The following is a 24,517-nucleotide window of genomic DNA, read 5'->3' as shown; positions in this document are numbered from 1 at the left end:
AGTGAGGAGCCTGAGATTCAGAATTTCTGTGAGTTTACCAGAGTAACACAGCTCGTGAACCAGAGGCAATGTGGTGCTAAATATTTTATATACATTATTTTATATGTTCCTCTCAAAAATGCAATGAAGTATTGTCATCCATGTACAGAGGAGGAGCTGAGACTCAGTGAGGTGAGGTGACATATACAGGGCTATACCACATAAGAGCTGGCCCAGAAGCCAGGATTCTGACTTGTATTCCTCCTCCCCAGTCTTTTCTCCCATCTCATTGTGTTTTCCCCTCCTCCTTCTGATCCTCTTCATCCTCTGCTTCCCTTCTTCTTTCTTCTGCTTCCTCTTTTTCTTTCTGGTTCTCTTCCCTTCTCTCTTCCTCACCTTCTGCTTCCTCCTTTACCACCTGAACACACAGAGTCCATGTCCCCTCCATCAGATAACTCAATGACCATCATTTGCTGTGATCTGTCTCTGCTCTCTAGGCTTTGCAGGAGGAAATCGTTATCTCTGGCTGCAAGATGAGGCTAAGCTACCTGAGCAGCCGTACCCCTGGCTACAAATCTGTCCTGAGGATCAGCCTTACCCACCCTACCATCCCCTTCAACCTCATGAAGGTCCACCTCATGGTGGCAGTGGAGGGCCGTCTCTTCAGGAAGTGGTTTGCTGCAGCCCCAGACCTGTCCTATTATTTCATCTGGGACAAGACAGATGTCTACAACCAGAAGGTGTTTGGACTCTCAGAAGCTTTTGGTAAGCCTTCCAGTCACAGGACCCAGGAAGAGAATAACACTTGGAGGGAGAACTCTCTTTCTGGCTTCGTCTTCCTCCCTTCCTCTTCTCAAATAAAAAATACCTAAGCCAGCCAGGTGCAGTGGCTCACGCCTGTAATCCCAGCACTTTGGGAGGTGGAGGCAAGAGAATTGCCTGAACCCTGGGGTTCGAGACTAGCCTAGGCAACTTGGCGAGACCTCATCTCTACAGTAAATCAAAACATTAGCCAGGTGTGATGGTGTGTACCTGTTCCAGCTGTTTGGAAGGCTAAGGCAGAAGGATCGCCTGAGCCCATCAAGTCAAGGTTACAGTAGCTGTGAGCATGCCACTAAACTCCAACCTGGGTGACAAAGTGAGACTCTGACTCAAAAAAAAAACCAAACAAAAATAAAAAACACCTAAGCCTTTAAGACTTCTAAGTGACTGTTCATGATCTAAAAGAATGTACTAAAGACCCGAATGTGAAAAACTCAGCCATTAAAATAAGTTTTCAAATTCAGAATGACCCTTGAATGGCACTGTGGTGGCATGCAGTAGCTAAAAGAGGTGATGTACTACACTAGGCTATGTGGACATTGCTTGTGGGAACTTACCCATTAAAATAGGGCAGGTGAAAAGTGATTTCTTCCATTTTTTGAGGTGCAGAAGCTAAGAGTCTTCCTTCATCAGAAATGCTTTTTGGCCTCTTACCTTATTTCCAATTAAGGAGTGTGGCTCAGTTGTTGTCATTGCTGTCTTTTTGTAAGAGGATACATAAGGTAGCTATATTCTCATCTGGAATTGCAACCTTACTTGGACACTGGGCTTCCAGGTTCAGGCTTTACTAATTTCTGCTTCTGAATTAGAGCAGGGACCCAGGAAGGGGTCAGAGCTAGTCTGTCAGCAGTCCTAACCCTGCAGGGCTGATTCACCAAGTACTTACAAGTAACAGCCCAGCAAATCCCTTCTCATCTTAAATCCTACTCCTATTTCATTCCCCTCCAGCAAAGGCAGAATAAGGAAGCAGAGAAGTGATTTGTGTTTAGAAAGGAAAGGCAGGAGGCGGGAGGAAGGGAATAAGAGAATGTCTCTTAAGTGCCTGTTCTGGGCAATGGGCTCCCTTATACAGTGTCTCAGTTAATCCTTATACCCTGCAAGTCAGGAATTGTTATCCCCATATTCTGCATGAGGAAGCTGAGGTGACTTCCCATGGATGTACAGCTAGAACAAAACAGCTGGATTCATCCCAGATTTTTCCTATAGGTTTATATCCCCACAAGCACACATTGGGAGCAAAGATGCCATCTCTCACTATTCACATTCCCTTATGTAGATCAAGCCATTTCTATTGTCTCTTCAAAAAAATGAGACCTAGTAATCTCTTCAGATAAAATGAGCACATTTAGTGCCCACCAGTCAGTTAAAAGGAGAAGGATCTGGGCTGAGAGCATGTTCCTGAGATCACTGGTGACCAGTAGCAAGCATAGTGACTGCTAAAGGTACTCAAGGTCATGAGGAAGAGGTCCAGTTGTTAATTCCTGTCTTGAACACTTGTAGGATATTGTCCACTAGAAGATAGCTCCTGCACAGAAAGAAACTTGGAAGAAACCATGTTCCCATCCCTGCTGATTCCTTTCCAGTTGCAAGACTTTTTATAAACCCAGGCTCAGAGCCTTCCATTTTTAGCCTTTATCCCAGTGACCTTCTAAGGGAGCCTGGATTTTGAAGCAAAAGTGAAACCAAGAGATTTTCAAGCTTTGAAACCTTAAAGCAACTTCCAGCCTGAAAAGTACCCCAGCTGAGCTCCTTTTCTATGTATTCATTATAAATAATTTTAGATTATTTAAATTTTTAAAAATTTATTAATAAAAATTTAAGAAATGGACAAAAATAGAAAAAAGTCATGTGATCCTATAAACAAATAAAACTACTTGCTAACATTTTAATGTTTTCTCTCTTCGTATGTAGTTTTTAAATGCAGTTTACTGTATATAACCAGCCTTTTCAACTGAGCATTATTCCATAAGCACTTTTTCTTTTTTTTTTTTTTGAGTTGGAGTCTCACTCTGTTGCCCAGACTGGAGTGCAGTGGCCACTCCCGGCCACCGCAGCCTCAACCTGCTAGGCTCTGGCGATCCTTCCACCTCAGCCTTCTGAGTAGCCGGAATTACAGGCATCGCTACCACGCCCAGCTGATTTTTTTATTTATTGTAGAGATGAGGTCTTGCTGCCCAGGCGGGTCTCGAACCCCATAAGCACTTTTTCATGTCACCATGTAGTCTTCATAACCATAATTTCTAGTGGCTCTGTAATGTTCCTGGAGTGGACACACTCAAGTTTGCTCAACCTCTTACCTCTCTGGAGCCTTTAGATTAATTTAGTTTACTTCCAGTTTTCCACTATTATAAATAATGCTGCAGTGAAGGCTTTTGTGTATAAAGTATTTTTCATACTAAAGATTATTCCCCTGGATTGATTTATCTGGGTCCTTTTAAAGTCTTGAGAATATTTGTTTAACTTTTCCCAATAATGTACACTTGTTCTTTAAAAAAGGTGGGGGGCATCATTAAGGGTCAGCATTCTTGTGTTAGTATTTCACATAGTTCTAATTCCCACTTCAAATTATGATCTTTTCTCTTCTTCTACAAAAGTCAAGCCAGGGGTTTTGCCTGCAATTCCAAAGGCCAAAGAGTGGGCTTTTCTCACCTACGCATTTTGCTCCTTGTGTTACCTGCAGTGTCTGTGGGTTATGAGTATGAATCCTGCCCGGATCTGATCCTGTGGGAAAAAAGAACAGCAATGTTGCAGGGCTATGAAATCGACGCATCCAAACTTGGAGGATGGAGCCTGGACAAACATCATGCCCTCAACATCCAAAGTGGTGAGTGGATTAATAGAATTCCTTGATCCAGACTGGGCTAGAACTTTGTCTCATGACCCTGTGTCCTGCCAAACAAAGAAGGCACATTTTGGATCCCATAGGCTCCTATGTGATTAGTGAGAAGGCTCAGTCAACAAATGTGGTTTGGGTGCCTGATCTGAGCCTGTCACTGTGCTAGGCACTAGGGATGCAGCAATGAAAGGCCTCAAGACTTTATGCTAGTCAGATGTAAATACTCACCAGGCAGTTTCATTGTTGTGCCATGGACTATACTGTCACAGAGGGAGCATGGGACACTGGGGGGCGCAGAAGAGGAGTACCTCCCTCAGCATCTTGGTTCACTAAGGTGTCCCTTTGGCAAGAATTTCTGAACTGAATCTCAAAGTGTCTATAGGATTATCTCTGTGTATCAAGTAGGGAGAATGTTCTAGGCATAGGACGCAGTATATGTGTCAAAGCACTGAAGCTTGAAAGAAGAGTTATAGGAGACAAGATTCATTGTGATTTGTGCAGAGGTTGAGATGAAGGGAACAGCAAAAACTGAAGCTGGGGGCATGAACAGCTGGAGCTCAAGGTAAGAAGATTAGGACTTTCAACTTCATCTAGTGGCAAATGTCAAGCCTCTGTAAGGTCTAAAGCATGCAAGTGGCACGATCAGATTTGTATTTTAGATTACTCACTCTGACCACGTTCTGGCTTGGGACAACTAGATATGGCAATGATGTCAGATATCTTCCACCTAATCTAAAAAGGTTCGAATGCCTTTCAAAGCCACCGCATGTTTTGAGGGGAAATAGACAAACTAGTTCTAAAATTTATGACAGAATAAAGAGTTGTCAATAGTTAATGCAGCCCTTAAGAACAAAGAAAAGGGATTTACTGGAGATTGAGCTATCTTTGGAAAGTCATGGTATCTAAAACTGTATGGTGCTGGTACAGGAACAGATAAATCGATTCCATGGAGTACAGCATGGAGTTCAGAAAGGGACCTGGAAGTAGTAATTAAAACTGTTTGGCCCTGAGTGTCAGAAAAGCCAAAATAACAGAATTGCAACGAGTTAAAGTTTGTTTCTCACTCGCCTACAAGTCTGAAGGAAGATAACTAGGTCTGCAGGGTCAGAGGCCCAGGGTCGTCTCTCTCCTTGCTCCACTTGGACCTTCATCCCCAATGACATGGTCCAAAGTGGCCACTTCAGCTTCAGCCTTCACATTCACTTTCCAGCCAACAAGGAATAGGAAAAGGACAAAGAGCAAGTCCCTTCCATTGTAAGGTCACCTCCCAGCAGCTGCCCACACCACCCCTGCTTCCATGCCATTGCCAGAACTTGGTCGCAGATGTAGCTGCTCACGGGTCTGGGGATCATAGTCTGTTCCAAGTCGTCATGTGTCCAGCTAAATATAAATATATGAATATATTTACACAGTGGCCCCCACCTCTAGTTCTATAAGGGCAGAAGAAGGGAAGAGTGGATAGGATGGATGTCAGTGAGCAAGTAGAAGTTTCTGCAACACACCATGTGATGTGTATATAGGAGCTCAGTATATGAGAGAGGTAGGTAGCATCACATACCAGTGGAGAATGGATAGGTATTTTAGAAATTGGTATTGGGCACATTGGCTCTATATGTGGAGACAACTTAAATCCTTACTTCACACTGTATACAAAATAAATTGAGATGTTTCCTTAAACATCTAAATTTGAAAAATAACACTTTAAAATTGATGGAAGATAATATAGAAGAATATCTTTAAAATCTCAGGAAAGGACTTCCTAAAACCTAAAAAAGCACAAACTTTAAAGTGGAAAAATGATTTATTAGACTAAATAACAATGAAAGATATCTATTCAAGGCCAGTGCAGTGGCTCATGCCTGTAATACCAACACTTTGGGAGACTGAGACAGGAGGAATGCCTTAGGCCAGGAGTTCAAGATCAGCCTGGGCAGCATAATGATCCCCTGTCTCTATAAAAACACAAAAGAAATCCACTCACTAAAAGACAGCTTTGATAAAGTGAACAGGTGCCAGCTTAGAGAAGACTATTGTGACCTATAAAAGCAAAGCTCTCTCAGTCTTCAGAACAGGAAAGGCAGGAGGCGGAGTCCACTTTGGAGGCTGAGGCAATATGCAGGAGGTAAAGGAGGATCTCGACTGAAAAGAAACAAAATAGATATGGGAGGAAGCTTATAAGTCATTGAGGCCAATTCCGTCATTTTGTTGATGGGGAAACTGACGCCCAGCAGCAGTTAAAACAGTGAAGAGGCCTATGCAGGATCTGAGATCAGCCTGTTAGTAGCAAAAACAGGTTAAAAACCCAAGTCTCTCAACTGCCTTGGTGAGAAGACACTGCGAGTTCCACTCACTCACTTCTGTAAACATTTCTTGGTATCTACTCTGTGTCAGGTTTTGTGCTATGCACTGGGGATACAGAAAGGAAAAAGACATAGTCTTCACACAAAATGGTATCGATTGAAAGAGAAAAACAAGTAAGTGCAATAAAGAGTTCATGCTGTCATAGGGTCCAGCACAGTGACTCATACCTATAATCTCAGCACTTTGGGATGCTGAGGCGGGAGCCTTGCTTGAGGCCAGGAGTTCAAGGCCAGCCTGGGCAACATAGTGAGACCCTTTTTCTACAAAAAATAAAAGATGAAAATTAGCTGGGCACAGTGGCCCCCACCTCTAGTTACTCAAGAGGCTGAGGCAAGACACTTCAGCCCAGGAGTTCAAGGCTACAGTGTCCTTTAATTATACCACTGCACTTCAGCCTGGGCAACAGAGCAAGGCCCCATCTCTTTAAAAAAAACAATGCCGTAATAGAGCTATGGGCCGGGTACATGAGATATGGACACCTCTCAGGAAGCAGTATAGTTGAATGGTTAAGAGCCAGACTATGTGAGCTTTGGTAAGCTATCTAGCATGGTCCCCTGTTACAATAGGGATAATAATAGTGTCTAACATAGAACTGTGGTGAGCATTAAGTCAGTAAAACAGTATGGCCTGTTTAGGACACTCTGAGTTTCATCATGGGGTCAAGGAGATTTTGTCTTGCAAAATCAAGGTGACTCTGGAATCGACTATAGGAAAAGAGACCCATTTCCTGCTCCGTGACACAAAACCTGCTCCATAGGTGATTCTGTTCTGTCCTGTCCCAGGCATTCTGCACAAAGGGAATGGGGAGAACCAGTTTGTGTCTCAGCAGCCACCTGTCATCGGAAGCATCATGGGTAATGGGCGCCGGAGAAGCATCTCCTGCCCCAGCTGCAACGGCCTCGCTGACGGCAACAAGCTCCTGGCCCCAGTGGCCCTCACCTGTGGCTCCGATGGGAGCCTCTATGTGGGTGATTTCAACTACATCCGAAGGATCTTCCCCTCTGGCAATGTCACCAACATCTTGGAGTTGAGGTAAGTAAGATGATGCCCTCCTCACCGTTCCTAGTAATATCCCTTTGCCATCCTGTGAGCCCATTGCATTACCTACGGATCCCAGAGAAGTGCGACAGGAGAGAGCCTTGCCTTTCAGACACTGGGACTTTTCACTCCTCAGCCCAAGCAGCTGCTGCTTTCCCCAGTGCACTGCAGTAAAGACAAGCCTCTCTAGAGACAGGAAGGGCCCCCAGCATCCAGATGACAGAGAAGGCTGCTAGCAGCCAAAAATTAGACTTCTTGGAAGCCATTGCATCTTCTTTTGTTTCCTAGCACTAATAGAATTCGTCACATGAGTTTTTTAAATAAGAGCAAAGGATACCAAAATGTTTCCAAGTTTGACTCTATTATTTAATACTCATCAGAGTTAGGAGCAATTCCCTTCACCCTATTCTTACCGAAATAAGGCCCACAGATTAAAGCCAGGCAGTGCCTGAGATGCTGCAGAACCAGCTGAGTGGGCCTTTTCCCTATCCTGGCCATCAGTGATGAAGCACAGCCACACTCATAGCTCAGGGGAGGACTCGACATGTTAGATTTTTCTTTAGGGAAACCAGATCATTTTAGTACCAGAGCACTGTCATAGAGTGGGCTCTGGGATCACAGAAAAGCTGTGTTTTAGAGATAGGGGATCCCCATTCTCCCTTTCGGGAGAAATTTCGCCAAGCTCCCTCACAACTATTTTAGGGAATAGCATCTGCCTATCTCCTGGACTGGGCTCCATGTAAGCAGGACAAGCCCTCAAGCTGGAAAGCCTTCCTCCAAAGTGGGTAGGGGAAAGGAAGCTCACTTTTTTGTTGGGCTTCTACTATTTGCCATGTATAACAGTTCTGTGAGGTGTTTATTAGTATCTTTCTTTGATAAATGAGAAGATGGAAACTTAGAGAATTTAAAGAACCTTCCCCAGGTCCAGCTTCCAGAATGGTAAGGAAGGGAGGAATATAGCAGTGTATTATCATTTTGGTATATTCCAATCTTTTTGTCCTAAGCCTGTTTCTGTGTCATGCCCTCCCTTCTAATTATAGTCTCTCTCCAATTGTGAATCTGATTGTGAGTGGGCTCTTGGGAGGCAACCTAAGTCTGGATAACTCTTTGTAGGGAAGCATGCATGCAGCCAGAGATGAAGAGCAGTGAGCCTATGTGTCTCTGGGTATGTGTCTCTACAGGAAAGAGCATCGACTGTTCCAATCTCTGTCTTAGCCCTTGTTAAAGTAGCAGAAAGTGTCAACCTAGCCCTCTTCCCCTGAAGTCAGCAGTAGCAGTACAGGTGAAACCATGCCTTCTCTGTGATATGTAGCTTTGTGTAAGTGAACTCACTGACAAGTAATATCCAATATAAAATACATCAGTGTCATAGCTGCTAAGTCTTTATTTATTACAGTATTGTACAGTACCATTGCTGTCAAGTTTTCAGGCTGCTAATAATGCTTCTAACCCTGTTGCTAACACCTTATTCTTTCTTCTATTCCCTGCTCTCCTGTCTTCTGTCAGAAATAAAGATTTCAGACATAGGTAAGCCAACCAGTAGAGAATTTCCTGCCTCTCCCCTGCCTTGTTGCATGCTGTATGGTAAGCTGCACATGTCAATTTCAAATGGCTAGATGGCAGAAGCATTCTGTGTGATCGGAACTGATGGGGGGTAATCAGTTGCAATGAGAGGAAGTCATTAATACTGGTGGGAGTGGGTGGCAAGAGCCTGAACTCCTTGAATCTGCAGCAGAATGAAGCAGTTACTTTGTTAGTCTGATGATATGACAGACTGAAGGAATGGAGGAAAGAATTTAAACTTTGGAATAGTAATTTGAATGCCATAGTCTGCTTATCCTTAGAATAAATGAGGATGTCATCCTGACTATGTTGAGTGACTTTGATGGTCATGATAGGAAGTCCTAAGAACATCTCGATCAGGTGAAGAATCTGGAAGAAGACAGATTTCAGATTTACACATCTTTAGGCATTCAAGGTGTCTTGGCCTTGGGATGCCAGACGGCCCTAACAGAAGGCTTGCCAGCAAGGACAGAGCAGACCCCAGGGCCACCAGCAAAGAGCCATCTCCAAATAGGAACTTTGTCACAGAGTAGATTTATCATGTAGACCCACAGCAACACGCAACAAGCAGAAGTGGGTCTAGTCAAACACACCAAGAGAAGTGTCTGCCTGTCAGCATTACCTGTCACTGTGACATTCAGCTGAGTCCTGGGTAACAGTCACCTCAGTCCTCCGACCTTACACACATCGAGGTGATGTGAAAAGTAATCATGAACAGATAGAGCTGTGGCTCACATGGCCACAGAAGTGGCTCTCGTTACCTACATGTGGCTCAGGTCAAAGTGGCACATGGGGTGGGGCTAAGTTGGGATAAAAGAAAGTCTTGGGGATGATGGAAAGAGTCAGACACACCCAAAATCCAGTAACGATGATCTCTCTTTCTGTATAAGTAGATGTAGTATTCATGCAATAATCATATATATTATTTTAAGATAATAGTAATAATAATTAATGTATAGAGCATACACTACTATGTAGCAGAGAGAAGGTTATGTGATTTACATTGATGGTGGCATTTTATCCCCAAGTCACTTTATGAGGTAGGTACCCATGATTACATCCAGTTTATACATGAGAAAACGGAAGCTCCCCGGTTGTATGGCCTGGAAAAAAATTGCTTCATCTCTCTGAGCTTTAGTTTCTAACATGAGGTTAATAAAATATCCCTTGAACAATTGTTGTAAGGATCACAGAGGATAGCTGTAAAATGTTTAGCATTTTCAGGCACAAGGAGGAGCTCCAGAAATAGTGTTAGTAGTAGTAATAACAACAAGCCAGGTGCAGTGGCTCATGCCTGTCATCCCAGCACTTTGGGAGGCCAAGATAGGAGGATCACTTGAGGCCAAGAGTTTGAGGCCAATGTGGGCAACATAGGGAGACCCCATCTCTACAAAAATAAAACAAAAATTAGCTGGCATGATGGTGCATGCATACTTGGGAGGCTGAGGCTTGAACCCAGGAGTTAAGACTGCAGTGAGCTATGATCGCACCATTGCACTCCAGCCTGGGTGACAGAGTGAGACATTGTCTTTAAAACTAAGAATAATAATAACACCATACTATATATACTATTAACATTATTATAATTTATTATTATTATTATTATAACAAATGATGATGCCTCCATTTTCCAAAAAATGAATTGAATCTCCTTACACCCAAAGGCACATATATTAAAGTAAAGTAAATAGAAATTGATAACAAAATAAAAAAGAGGAAACACATATATATGATTATATATATTTACAGAAATCACAAATGTGCATTTCACATGAAGATCTTGGATTAAAATCTAGCATTTAACACTGAAACATTCAATCAGTGATGGTAGCTGCCTGGGACACAACTATGACAAGGGGGGACATCAGTGGGAAAAGCCAGGAGACCAAGTGCTTGTCCAGCCCTCCTGCACATTCACTGTGGCATTGGGCTGGTCACCTGGCTTTTCTGGTTCCAGTCACATCATCTGTAAATTGAAAGAGTTCTGGTTTGGGAAACTTTTGTTTCTGATGTTCAGTGATCTTTTCATATATTCATGGTATGATCTCAAAGCCAGCCTCCTACCCTCTCTCAATTCATTGTTTTTTGGGGGTACTAAAAATTGCTCTAAAGGGAACCAAAGTATTAAATAGAAGGGAAAAAAAGGAATCACTTTCTGCTTTCCAGTTTTCTAAAGACAATGAGGAGACAGGAAACCTGGGTTCCAGCTCTGATTTTAACTGGCACCTGGATATTGGCAAAACCACTTCCTCTCTGGGCCTCAGTGTCCATGTCAGTAAATGTCGGAGGTAGAATAAAGAAATGAAAGAATTTTGTCTTCTCCATCCATTAACTCTCTCAGCTGTTCCCAGTAATAGCATCTGGCCCCACAGCTAGCAGCTTTTGCCTATGCATATGCTTCCCCAGGGCAGGCTCATCTCTGCCTTTGGCCTCGTCGGCCTCAGTACCAGCTCACCATGCTGGGCATGCTCCGTACAGGGATCCATAATCCACTGGGCATATTCCTTTGTGGACCCCTTCAGGGAACACACATCCTCACCTCTTCCCTGATCTCTTCCCCAGAGTCATAGAGGAATGCTTGAAGCCTTTTCTTCAGAAGTACATTTGAGCTCAGGAGTCTTTCAAACTCAGCTACACATACTATTTTAACTCAACAGAGCTCTTAACTGCCCCAGGAAATAGGTTGGATAAGACAATATGAAGTCTGACATACTTAATTTTTCCATTATGTACCAATATAAATATTCTGGAAGTTTCTCAAGATGACCAACTTTGCTTAAAAGCTACCGTTTATTTTATTATTAATGGAGCAGGCACTATGCCAGAGATATACATTCTTCACAAAATTGTAATTTGTCCTCAAAATAACCCTTTGAAGTCAAGATTATCCCCATTTCTCAGATGAAAAACTGAGGCTCGGAATAATGAAGATCACTTAACCAAGTGAGTAGTAGAACTGATATTTGAATCTTTTCTGTGAGACTCCAACACTCTGGTCTGCGTGGCTTCAACATTCAAGTTCTTCTCAACAACGAAGTTCTGCCACGGCTGTCCCCTAATGTGGTCGAAGGACACTCCTTTGCATGAGGCAGACCTTACTTAGAGACAAAGAGAGAATTTTTACTTTGAAGCAAGGAATAGATCACCTTTTGTCCTAGGAGACTCCTGGGCTCCTAGCTCCTACTGGGAAATTTCCAACACCATACAGAAAGAGGACAGAATGAGGCTTGGCTTCAGCTCATTGACTTAAGGAATGGTATCCTATAGGCCTCAAGATTTTATGTCACTTCTAGAGGGACCAAGATATTTCAGGAACTAGAATAGAATGGGGGTGCTCAGGGACTGCTACAGTAAACTCTGGAACTAGAGCTGTGATAGACCTGTGCCCAGCGCTGCTCAGAGTATTAGGGACCAGAATTGGTCATAACTGGTTCCTGTACTGGAAATGCTCCCTGTACTCACAACCTGGGCCCTCAGCCTTATGGCCTGAAGACATTTACAATTTACAGGGTATTCTGAGGCTCCATGCTAAGTCCAGACAAACAACATTGGCATGCTCTGATAACTTGCTAGACATGCAGACTACCAATTCTGCACCCAGAACTACTAAACTGAAATGTGCATTTTAGTGAAGTCTCCAGGTAGTCCATTTGTACATTAAAATTGGAAAAGCACTGTTCTAAGGCCATGATTCCCAAATATGGCTGTGCCTCTGTGTCACCTGGAGAGATTTCAAAGGTACAGATGCCCCAGGCCCTTCAGTCATTATAGACAAGGAAGGCTGTATTTTAAAGCTCTCCAGGTGATTGCAATGTGTAGCCATGTTTGAGAACCATCACTCTAAGATTGTAGCAGTATTTCCTATGTATACTCCAGCCAGAGAGTGATATTCATTCATTCATAAATTCAGCAGAACTTTCTGGAGCACTTATTCTGCATCAGCCCAGTGCAAAGCACTAGGGACTCGAAGTCAGTCCCTGCCCTTGAGGAGTTCCAGATTTCACAGAGGAGATAGACAACAAAACAGAGAAGTATCTTAAGGTGCTACAGATACTGAAAGTATAAGCTGCTTAGGCTATCGTGGAGACAGGATGAAGGAAGTGGCCAGTTCTACCAGTGGGAAGAAGTGGGGGTCCAGAATGGTACTGCAGATGAAGTGATGCCTGAGATGAATCTCAGGAGATGAGAAAGTGCTCCTGGGTGAATAAGGACTGTGAAACCTTTTGGTTGGTAGCAGCATGGAAAAGCAGAAAGAACACAGACTTGGGGCCAAGCAGATCCATGTTAGAACTCCATTCCTGCCACTTAGGAGTTTGTGGTCTTCATCAGGCCACTTCACTGTCTCAGTCTCAGTTTTCTGAAGCATAAGGGGAAAAGGTACCTACCTTATATGGTAGTTGTGAAGAAAATGAGGTCATGCATGTCAAGTGCTAACAGCATTTGGGACAGAGTCAGCATTCGTAGGTGGTCACGGCTGCATTTGTGTCATCCCTGCAGCTGTGTTCTGAGAACTGGTGGGGCTGCAGCCTGGTGGAGGTCCAGGTGGGCATCACAGATAGGTGAGGCTCCCAGTGCCAGGTGACATGAGGAAAAAATAAGCTGATGAATGTCCAAAGAGCTCTGCAGACTGGAAAGGGCTGTTGAGATGTATATTTCATCTGATCCCAATGACAAGTCTATGAGCATAGCAGAGCAGAGACTTAATCATTTGGCAGCTGAGGGACCTACACTTTGAACTATCTAGGGGACTGGCCCAAATTAGAACTTACACTTTCTAAATTCAACACTAGTTGTTCTTTCCCCTACATGGAACTGCCCACCAGACCTCAAGTTCGTCCTTGGGCACAAAATATATGGCCACAGCTCTTATAGACTCTGGGACAATACTGTCAATGCCACCCTCTCCTGGAATTCACGGATCTGAGAAACTCCACACAAATGACATTTCACTGGGGCAGTGCAGGGAGACATGAGCTGGAAACTCAAGGGGCTAATCTAAGCGGACAGGGCCCCCTCACCATACCCCCTCAGGGACCATTTTCTGCCAAGGTAGATAGCACCAGTTTATCATGAGTGATGTGCAAAGAAATGAAAAAATCACCCCACCTCACAGCTGTCATCAGGAAAGCAGAATGATCAGGGCTGCCCCAGCATTACACAGCGGGATCTGAGGTCACTGCGTTTTATTTAGCTAGAATCAGTGTCATCTGGGAAGATGAAATCTGTGCTACATTATAGGGTGAGTCACAGGGGACATTTCAAGATAAACAGGATATCTGTCCCACTACCACCACCGCCAAAAGAGAAGTAAAAGAAGAGCTAAGTAATTTGAATGCAAATACTAAATAATCTAAAAATGGAGATGTCATCTATTTAAAACAAGTGGCTGCTTATGGGCCACAAGGCATGAAGTGAGCATAGGAAAAAAAAAATTCAGTCTCTTCCCTTCAAATGATGATGGTCAGGTTTGGGAGGCACACACATAAATAACCGCCAGCATTATGTTAAATAGTCTACAATCAAGAAATGAACAGATAGGAACCTCCACACAGCAGAAAGTCGGGGAAGGTTTGCCAGAAGAGGTGCTGTTTGAGCTGGCAGGTGAATAGTAGGAAAGGGAAGGGACAAGCAGGCATGAGACCTACTGAAGGGACAGGAGGGCAGTGTGGCTGGGCATGGAACGTCTGTGAGAGAGGGAGAAGAGGGAGGTTCAGTGGGTGGGCAGCACTACAGCAAGTGGGGGGGTCCCAAGCTCGCTCTAAAACTTAGGGGGTCCAGGAAAGGAAGGCATTGAAGTGGGGGGTTGATAATTTGGTTGAGGTCAGGAAGAATGGCTTGAAGAGGCCCCAGCTACAGGCAGAGAGACCTACCTTTGGTTTGAGAAGAGGATGGCAGGACCGTAGTACAAGGAATAGAGAGGAAGAAAGAAAGTCATGTCGAGTTAGTTGAATTCAGGGAGAGAAAATGAAGGAAGGAATGCCTTCGGTCTGGATGCCTTGCCCTGCTAGAGGCAGTGGTTCCCAAGGACACTGTGTAAAGCAAGGGATGTTTATGATGACGAACAGGGCCAGATTAAAATCTTCAGTGACCTAGACACTAAAAACATTATGGTACTCTCACCTTTACATGGAATTCAAAAAACACAATTGGTAAAATAAAATTTTGTTTTTCAAAAGTACCCAAAACTCACATGCCTGATAAATGCAAAATAGCTTCTTTCTATACTTGTCTGATTGTCTTGCTTGATGGCGTCTGCAGTGTATGCAGTGCCCTGGCCTTGCTGATGTTTTCAGCACTGCTCAGTCTGTCCCCAGAGTCCCCTGGCACAGTTTATGCCCCAGTGTGCAGTGCAAATGGTCAGCGCCAGGCTGTCCAGTCTGAACAGAGAGAGATTCCTTTGAATCAAAACACTCTGAAGACTCATATGGGGCTACTGATATTGAGATGAAGTGTGAGGGCCTGGTGAATGATCAGGTAATGCACAGGAACTCAAAATTAGCTCTCCAGGAGCAAAGAGTTCAACTCCAATGTGCTCTAGACTTGGAAGAAATTGTATATCAGTACCATGGGATAGCAAAATTCAGGCTTAATATGGAGACACCTACCCTATAGTCATCACCAAATGCAAGAACAGATGCGATCACATGTAATTAAAATAGCAATTATTATCATTGAGCACCTACTGTATGCCATATTCTATGCTAAATACTTCACATTTATGCTTTTATAATTTTCCCAGTACACCAGCAAGATAGCTGTTAGCATAACATTCCCATTTTGCAGGTAAGAAAAGCCTGAGGCACAGGAGGCCAAGTAACTTGTCCAAGTTTCAGAACCAGGAAATTACAGAGCTAGACTCGGAAACTTGACTGACCTGATTCCAAATCCTGTGTATTTTCCCTCTTCGGTGGCTAGACAGTGACTTGTCTCCTAAATGCCTCTATGCAGTCAAATTTCTCTTTCCTCTGTTAGCATAGTCTAGTCTTTAGGGCTGTTTTCCAGAAACAGAACCATCATCAGCATGGCTCTTCTGTGTTATTTTTCCTTGGGTTTTGCTACAGATTACAAAAGTAATCCTGCAATTCATTAATACCTGGCTGTAGGAGGGAGACTCTCAGGCCCCTGGCAGCATAACATGAGTTGCAACAGAAGACAATGTTGACACTGATGAGGGATCAGAGCTGGCCAGGGTCTCATCTATCAGTCCTGAGATGGGAATGGCAAGTGCTGTAAAAATCCTGTGGAAAAGGGCTTGTGTTTTTGAACCTTGAAGTGTTCTTTAAAGTCTAGCACCTCCGTGTTTCCAGCTTGAATGAACAGACCGCTTCAGTAGGCTGCATGGATTACCTTTTTAAGAGAACGTGTATATAGCACCTGATATGAGCATGGCACTGGGCTGGTCTTCACAATGATTGGCAAAAGGATTTTGTAATACTAGTGGGTGGGAGGGATAGTTAGGCCAGCCACTGAGGTTAGAAAAATTGGGGAACCATCACCCAAAAGAGGTGCATCATTCCTGTGAAACATTTTTGCTTGGATTCTAAAGGGTCAGGGAGACTCAAGTTGGCATCGCTTGCTACCTCATAGAAAAGAAGATCGTGCTCACCAGTTGGCCATGTTTTTGTTTTCTAGTCACAGTCCAGCACATAAATACTACCTGACCACAGACCCCATGAGCGGGGCTGTCTTCCTTTCTGACACCAGCAGCCGGCGAGTCTTTAAGATCAAGTCCACCATGGTGGTAAAGGACCTTGTCAAGAACTCTGAGGTGGTTGCGGGGACAGGTGACCAGTGCCTCCCCTTTGATGACACTCGCTGCGGGGATGGTGGAAAGGCCACAGAAGCCACACTCACCAATCCCAGGGGTAAGGCCTTGCTTTATAAGCACTACTAATCACCTTTATTGGGATATTTTCCTTTTCCAAATGAAATACATGTTTAACATTGCAAAAATCTTTGGAAAATACCAAGATATTTATGGAGGAAAGTTAAAATTGTGATAATTCCACTTGCCAGAAATATTCCCAGTTAACATTTCCTGCCTTTCCTCTTGGTCTTTTTTCTAAGTGTTTATATATGTAATGTTTACTAAAAACAAACCAAATGAGATCACATTAAACAAACTGTTTTAGTAACCTGCTTTTTTTCTCCTAAATGATATATCATGAACATATCTCCATGTCATTAGTTTCTTTGTACTTGTTTTGAATACTATTTTATAGTATTCTGGCAAATGAATGTCCCACCATTTATATATCAGTCCCCTACCATTGGACATCGATGCTATCTGACATGCTACTGTTATTTTTAAAAAATTGTAGTGTATCATCTTAGCATACATTCATTTGCTACAGGATGGGTTAACCGGAAGCTTCAGTTCTGAGTCCTTCAAAAAGTGGAACCTCTAAATACCCACCATCACAGTTTTTTATTTACTTATTCAGCAAGTATTTATTGCATACACAGAGCACTGTGGTGGTATAGACAAGTTCATTGGAGCATAATAAATAAAATTTGGATGTGAATCGCACTGATATGGGAGAGAGGAAGAGGCAGTCCCTGAGATGGGAGAAGAAAGAGCGTGTGGGGGCCCTGTGCCTTGGAGCCTGGGAAGGCTTTTTGGAGAACCCATCATTGTCAACAGACATCCTTCTGTGGAGAATCTGCAATCAGTGACTCACAGTGTCTAAGCCTCATGGTCCTGGTCAATAGAAGAGGGATAATAATACCATCTGTGTCTACCTCATAGGATTGTTCTATCAAAATCAATGTGTTTCATATGATATCCTATAAAAATGTTCTAAGCAATTATATTATTAGGCAGTGCCAGATTTGGGGGCCCAGTTTCAAATTGAAGTAGACTAGCGGAATCAGACATTTAAATTCAGACTTTGCCATCTAGTAGTTGTGTGATTTGAGGTAAGTTGCTTAACCTCTCTGAGCCTCATTTTCCTCATCTATGTAATAGGAATATGCTGCACAGTTGTAGTGCAGATTAAATATTATTAGGGATGTAAATGTTTAGTACAGTAGTAGCAGGCACATGGTAAACATCCCATAATGGTGATTCCTATTACTGTTGTAATATTACATTATGATATTATCACACTACATTATATATCATATCATCATGCCATACTGTCTCTACCGCATACCTATAGTGGTCAAGTAGTAACTCTGTGGGGAAAAGAATGTGTCAATAAAGATTAATCTCTCTCCTAATTATGATTTCCTAATACTGAGAGAGCAGCTGGGAGTGGAAGGAATACTAGGCTTGCACTTAGGGACCCTGCATTATAGTGTTCCTCTGCCACTGGCTGGCTCTGGGAACTCCTCCTCTGGATCTCAGTTTCTCTGCAGGTAAATGAGCAAGTTGACCTGAATGAGCCCTAAGACCCATTTCAATCACAACATTCTTAGATTTAATGCAATTTTTCAGAGCATTTTTACTCTCTACAGGCCTTTCTCAGTTGCTCTACCCGCATGCATGCTCTCTTTCCCAGCTCACCACTCCCCCACCTCAGTGCTCACACAGATATAGTGGCAGTACATTTGCCCAAAAGCCTGTAATTAACCCAGATAGAAATGACAAGGGTACCACAATATGCAGGGAGGAGAAAAGATGTCCATCTATTTAGCACCACAAAAGGAGAAAAAATAAAGTAATTAATCAGGGGACAGATCACTCCTATTAGCTTGTGAAGCCAACTTTGTAAACAAGAAACCCGATTATTCATGGAGCACTCATCAGTCCTAGCAGATGGAAGAGAAAGACAAGGCTTAGCTAGGCAGACAAGAAAACTCCTGTCTTGGTCTTTAAAGAATGAAATTAATTTACATTCTAGGAAGGGCTACAAGAAAAACTTTCCAGCCTGAGGCTGCCTGGCCCTCTGTATGAACTCACTCTCTAGCCTGCCCAGCCTAAGGAGGAGTGGGAAGAACAACTGATGCTCCAGTGGTTTCTTCTCATGCAGAGGCTTATGTCTTGAGCCATCCTGCTGGCCAATCAGAGACACGTGGGCCCCAGGAGCAAGGGCCTTGAAGCCCACCAAGTGCTGGCCACTTTCTCATAATCACACTTTCTCATTAATCGTTATTGAGGACCAGCTCAATACTACAACTACTGTTCTACAACTACTACATTACTAAGGGCCAATAACTACATTATTGAGGTCAGATGTGAGTATCCCCATTTGATCAATGAGGAAACTAAAGCTTAGATATGTCCAAGGTAACACAACTAGAAAGGTTTGTAATTCATGTTTCTCCACCTCAGTGAAGCCTTCCTGACCCCTCCTTTCAGTGTCTTCCCTACAGAAAATGAAACAGAACAAAAGTGACCAAAATCTCCCTTTTATTCACCATGATCCTCTGAAGTCTGTCATTTCCTGTGGTGCTCACACGGCTCTGATTTATATTCCTGCACCTTCCCACCAAGACTGTTCCTCCAGGGCATGTCATGTCTGTAACCCATGGTTTGGTAGGGGTATGTCTGACTCTTTTATATCTGAACCTGAGGTGGAAATTAATATTGCCCATGAGCATTTTTAAAACATGTCTTGGTCCCAGTCCCAGCCACCCTGAATTAGTATTTCCCGGCATGAGGCAAAGCAGGTGTATATTGAAAAAAACTCTTCAGGTGATTCTGATACACATCACTAGCAAAGATTTAGTGGAGGGATCTTAGACTATGGTTTGTATCATTATCACCCAACGTGCTTGTCAAAAATGCAGGTAGATACTCAGGGTCCACTTGAGATATTCTGAAGCAGCTGCCTGGGAGTGCATTTTAGCAAGCCCCCCAGGTGACTCTCACATACATCCAAGAGTGACAGATACAGATTTAGAGCAATCCTATTGCTTGATAGCTAAGAAAATAAATGCAGAGATGGCCAGTGTCTTGCCCAAGGTCACACTAGCTGGGTCAGAGAGAAAGTTAACAGGTTGAGATGTCTAGTGAATGGAGCAGATGATGCTGAGTAGTAATTCTGACTCCTCTCTTTGGTGTACGTTCTTGAGAAATTAAATCTACAGTATTCTCTACACAAATTCGTTGGATTCTTTTTAGATTCTATATTTCTGTGGTGACCAATGCAACTAAAATAATAAGAATAAAAAAACATGAAAGATGATTATCTTGAAAGACAAGAAAAATTGTTACCCAAAAGGGGATTTGATTATTATAATTACAGGACTTCAGAAGTAGGTTAATTTAAATAATTCACAGTGTTAATATTGAAAAAGATCCTCCATTCCACTACCTCTGATGCTTAAAAGTTCTGAGTCCAGTTTTAGCAGATGGCTAAGGTTATGGATAAACAAATCTCTGGGGACAGGAAAGTGGGAGGACCAGAGCCTTGAAGGACCTGAAGACCTGGGTTCTAATCCTTGCTTTGAACAACTCACTCAAAGCCTCTAAGCTTCAGTCTCCTCATCTTTAAAAGAGGAATGAAGGTTGTGGGAAGATCAAATCCAGTCGTACAAGGGAGGTGCTTTGTCAGCTAGCAAAGTTCCAGGAATGTGTGGGCTGCTGTCATCTCTGATGCTGAATTCCCTGTTTTGGCTTCTCCACCCCCAGGCATTACAGTGGACAAATTCGGGCTGATATACTTCGTGGATGGCACCATGATCAGACGCATTGATCAGAATGGAATCATCTCCACTCTGCTGGGCTCCAACGATCTCACGTCAGCCCGCCCACTCAGCTGTGATTCTGTCATGGATATTTCCCAGGTAAGGAGACGGCTCTATCTGCCAGGCCCTGGGTCTTCCCACATGTCCTCTCATCTGCCTCCCAGCCAGCCCTCTGGCCGCTCATTTTTGCACTAACAAGTCTTTAAAGAGCACCCACTGGTGCAGGACCTGTGATGAGCACCAAGGACACAAAGATGAGTAAGACACAGCCATGCCCTGAGAATTCACCAACGGGTAACAAGTGTATGGCTGTATTGGAGGCTCGGGGGACACTGCCTACCTAAGGAAGCCTGTCCAGCAGCAGAGCAGGATATGAACTGAAATCCCTAGCCATCTGAACTTCCTTTTTGGTAACACTCACAGATACTAGTACATTGTGTGTTCTCTTTCTAGGCTGTAAGCTACATGAGGACAGCATTCTGTCTGCCTTTTCCTCTACTGTGGCCAGGGTGCCTGGTAGACAGTAGGAGCATAGCCAATATTTGTTGATTGATTAGTTGATTGATCAATTGGTTGAATGTTAACTTTGCACTCGCTAGCTCAGTAACTTTAGACAAGTTTCTGAAGTCTTTTGAGCCTCATTTTCCATATCTGTAAAATGTGAAATAATTTATGTCAGCCTGCTAGGATTGCTTTAAGAATACATGAAACTCCGGGCTTGGTGGCTCAGCCTGTAATCCCGCGCCTTTGGGAGGCTGAGGTGAGTGGATTGCCTGAGGCCACGGGTTCGAGACCCACCCGGGCAGCAAGACCTCATCTCTACAATAAATTAAAAAATCAGCCAGGCGTGGTAGCGCATGCCTATAATTCCGGCTACTCGGAAGGCTGAGGCGGAAGGATCGCTGGAGCCCAGCAGGCGAGGCTGCGGTGGCCGGGAGCGGCCACTGCACTCCAGTCTGGGCAACCGAGTGAGACGCCAACTAAAAAAAAAAAAAAAAAAGAATACATGAAGCAATGCATGCAAGGCTCCTAGCGTTACTTGGCTCCTCAGAGGTGATGAATGAACAAAAGTTCCAGTGCCCATTTTCACAAAGGAGGTGACATTTGTGCCAGGTTTTAAAGGTCGAGTAGGGGTTTGCTGAGTGGCATGAAAGAAAAGACATTTCACACAAAGGGAGCAGCAATGTGCAAAGGTACAAAGATATTAATGAGCTTAACATAGTCAAAGAACATTGGAAAATGGAATACTAGAGCACAGGAAGTGGCAGGAGTTGAAACAGGAAGCGTGGTTTGGGGACAGTTAGGGAAGGACCTTGTCATACCATGCCAGAGATTTGGACCTTAGCAGATGGACACCAGGAACACACTGTAGGTCAAAAAGAGACATAGGAGACTGGCTATCCAGCCTGTCCTTAGTACATCCTGTGATGACTTGGCAAGGGATGTGTCCTTTATTGCTAGCCCTTTGGCATAAAACTTGCCAACATTACCAAAACCTGAGAAATCAGGAGCATTGAATTAAATCAGATTGCAAATTGGTTTCAGCTCCAGCAACACTGAGGTTTATAAACCCCATCACTGTTTGGAGAGCCTGCATACTTAGGTCCTCTCCCACTGACTGTGGCACCTGCTCCCAACCTCACTGGCCACGCGTGCCTCTGTTATTGTCTTTTATTACTGAGCCCTTCCATAGAGCACCATGTCTGCTGCTGGCGGTCCCAGCACTCAGTGTCACATCCCCGTCACATGCTGGGGCAGTTTCCCTCTGCACCAGCTAATGTGATTGTTACGCTCCAGAATGGAATCTGTTCTCTGCCACTCATCTTTGCAATTTGGCAGGCTTTCCCTTGTTGGCTCGAGAGTTTCCCTCTCCGGTCTATGAGCAAGCTTGAATTACCCATCAGGAAGCCACCGTGGCCTAAGGATGTACCTACAAGTATTTTCAATTCTCAAAATGGGCCCTCAACCAGCCAGCACAAGGTGCCGAAAATGTTCAATCCACACACTGGAAAATTGTTTAACTTTAGATGGAGGTACTGCCCAGCAGTCAGAGTAAAGGCTTGGAAGACAGCTGGCATATGGTGGAGCGGAAAAAGCAAAAACCCACACTTAGATTCAGGAATCCTGGGCTGACTGAAATGTCTGTACTCCCAGCTCTTACTACCTTTGTCTCAATCTAGGTATAGGATTTCTTTTTCTTTACCAAACTCTCCAACATAGGCATCTATTTTTACATACATGTATGGACTGGGGCTACTGGCTTTCATTCTGGGAGCTTTCTTTGCTACAAACAACCTAACTACTTTGCTGCTCTGTGGGGAGTAGGAGAAGAACGCTGCTCAGAGGCAGAGTGCAAAGGGAAGAACCAAAAAACTGAGACCAGCTCTTCTGGGAGAAAATAAAGACCAGGCCCCAAAAGAAACCAGAGAGAGGCACAGAGAGGAGAGAAAACAGAAGGGAGAGGTTGCAGCCTGTTAAGAACAGGGGATTAGTTCTCAACTCAGCAGGGTGTGGCCACCACAGACAGAATGACTCTGTAACTAGGGTTCAAACTGAGAACTTACTATGTGTCAGGTACTCTGTTAGCAATGGGGTTACAGAGCTGAATGCAACTTATTTTCTTACTTAGCTGTCACGATAATTCCATGGAATAGATATTATCCACCCTATTTTATAGATAAGAATACTGAGGCATTGTGAAACAAAATGCATTTATAAATGTACAAGCCTGTACCAGGTCCTATCAGATATATGGAAATGAATTTTTTTAATGAAATCATATGCATAAGTTTCCTAGCACAGTGCCCAGCATCTAGTAGTAAGATGTAAGTTCTTCTTAAAATCTACCAAGGACTTCCTTGTACATCGTCTCATTGGATCCTCACAGCTAGCCTGTGTAATATTTATTGCCCCCTTTTACATATGGGAAAAGAAGTTCAGTGTTGAAGAAACTTGAGAAGGTGACACATGCAGTCCTTGTGGAACTGGAACAGGAAGTGAGTATCCTGACCCCAGTCCCTTGCCCTCTCTGCCATTCTTTGGTCATTCATTTGGCAATTCATTCTTATAACAAATCACTCTGCAACAAGGCAGTCAGCTGGAAGTGCTTTAATAAAGTCACAGATGCTCAGGAAGATGAGGAGAGGAAACTCCCTTCCATACTAGGCCACAGACCATGGGTGCTGGAGGGCCTCCAGAGTTAAGAGTCCAGCCCCTCCATTTTGGTGACGGAAAATTAAACCTCTGCACAATCATCACTAATGGGGAGATGAAACCAGAGAGGCTCAGGTCATTGGTCTGGTCCAATATCATCAAACAGGCAGTGCGACAGAACGAGGCCCAACTTCAAGAAGAGCGGCCCTTCTCCTTTCCAGGCACCTCTGCACATGGCGGAAGGGGAGCATACAGGGAAGCACTTGCTCTTCTTTCCTTCCTTTCCTCCTTCTCCTCTCTCCCTGCACTGGCTCTGGCCCCCCACCCCCTCCATCAGGGAGCCATCTTTTCATCATAATGACAGGCAGAAAGGTCTCCACAGGCGAGTCCCCAAGGTGCCACAGGACCAGAGGGCATAAAATATTTAGCAGCCAGTGTTGACAAGAAATGGGTTTTAGGAAATGGAAAATTCTCCTGTCACTTTAGAGCAAACTGTGTTCTTGATGCAGCTGAAAGCTGCCACGATGCTGTGCTCCAGAGAGTGCAGGTGGGGGTTGGGGGTGTGAAGCAGCAGCCCTGCCTGGGGCAGCTCTGGGGGCCCTGCAAGCTCCCTGGTTCTGTGGGGACAGAGGGACCTAGGCTGGAAGTGAGGGAACAAGAAGGCTTTAGGAAGAAGGACCTAAGGACTGTGCTCTGAAGAATTGAGGAAGGGCCTGCCTCTTCCTGAGAATGGCCCTGAGCTAAAGGGGACAGATTGAGGTCGTCTCACCTTGTGTGCATATAATTTATTGGAGTTTCTCTTTACATTGATAAACTACCTCATGTACATTGTAGAAAATGTAAGAAGTTAAAAATCACAAAGAAGAAAATTAAAATCACTTTAGTCCCTGTATGGTTAACATTTTGGTATATATCCCTCAAGCTTTTAATCTTAATCTTCTTTATCCATAATCTATCTAAATTTCTTATATTTTTTCCCCTATTGGTATCATACTGTATTTGCAATTCTGTAATCTTTCTACCTAATACATTGCAAACATTTTTCCATATCACTAAATATCCATCTATATAACAGCTACACACAGCATTCTAACTTATGGGTGAACTAAATGTACTATTATTTAGCCAGTT

General features: G+C 43.7%; 1 protein-coding gene across 1 annotated transcript in view; it reads left to right on the top strand.

Moving 5' to 3' along the window:
* The window catches only part of TENM4 (teneurin transmembrane protein 4), a 231,963-nt gene that overhangs the window by 165,242 nt on the left and 42,204 nt on the right, over window positions 1-24,517 (top strand). Inside the window, exons 14-18 of the mRNA XM_008072062.1 lie at window positions 477-744; window positions 3,482-3,625; window positions 6,781-7,030; window positions 16,232-16,464; window positions 20,178-20,332. Of these exons, the coding sequence (XP_008070253.1) occupies window positions 477-744; window positions 3,482-3,625; window positions 6,781-7,030; window positions 16,232-16,464; window positions 20,178-20,332 (1,050 nt within the window). The remainder of the gene's footprint in view (window positions 1-476; window positions 745-3,481; window positions 3,626-6,780; window positions 7,031-16,231; window positions 16,465-20,177; window positions 20,333-24,517) is intronic.

Source organism: Carlito syrichta, unplaced genomic scaffold, assembly GCF_000164805.1.
Source record: "Carlito syrichta isolate Samal-C Ts95f unplaced genomic scaffold, Tarsius_syrichta-2.0.1 Scaffold314837, whole genome shotgun sequence".
Classification (NCBI taxonomy): domain Eukaryota; kingdom Metazoa; phylum Chordata; class Mammalia; order Primates; family Tarsiidae; genus Carlito; species Carlito syrichta.
The sequence above is the reverse complement of the archived record's forward strand: the minus strand, read 5'-3'. Positions and strand labels throughout refer to the sequence as shown.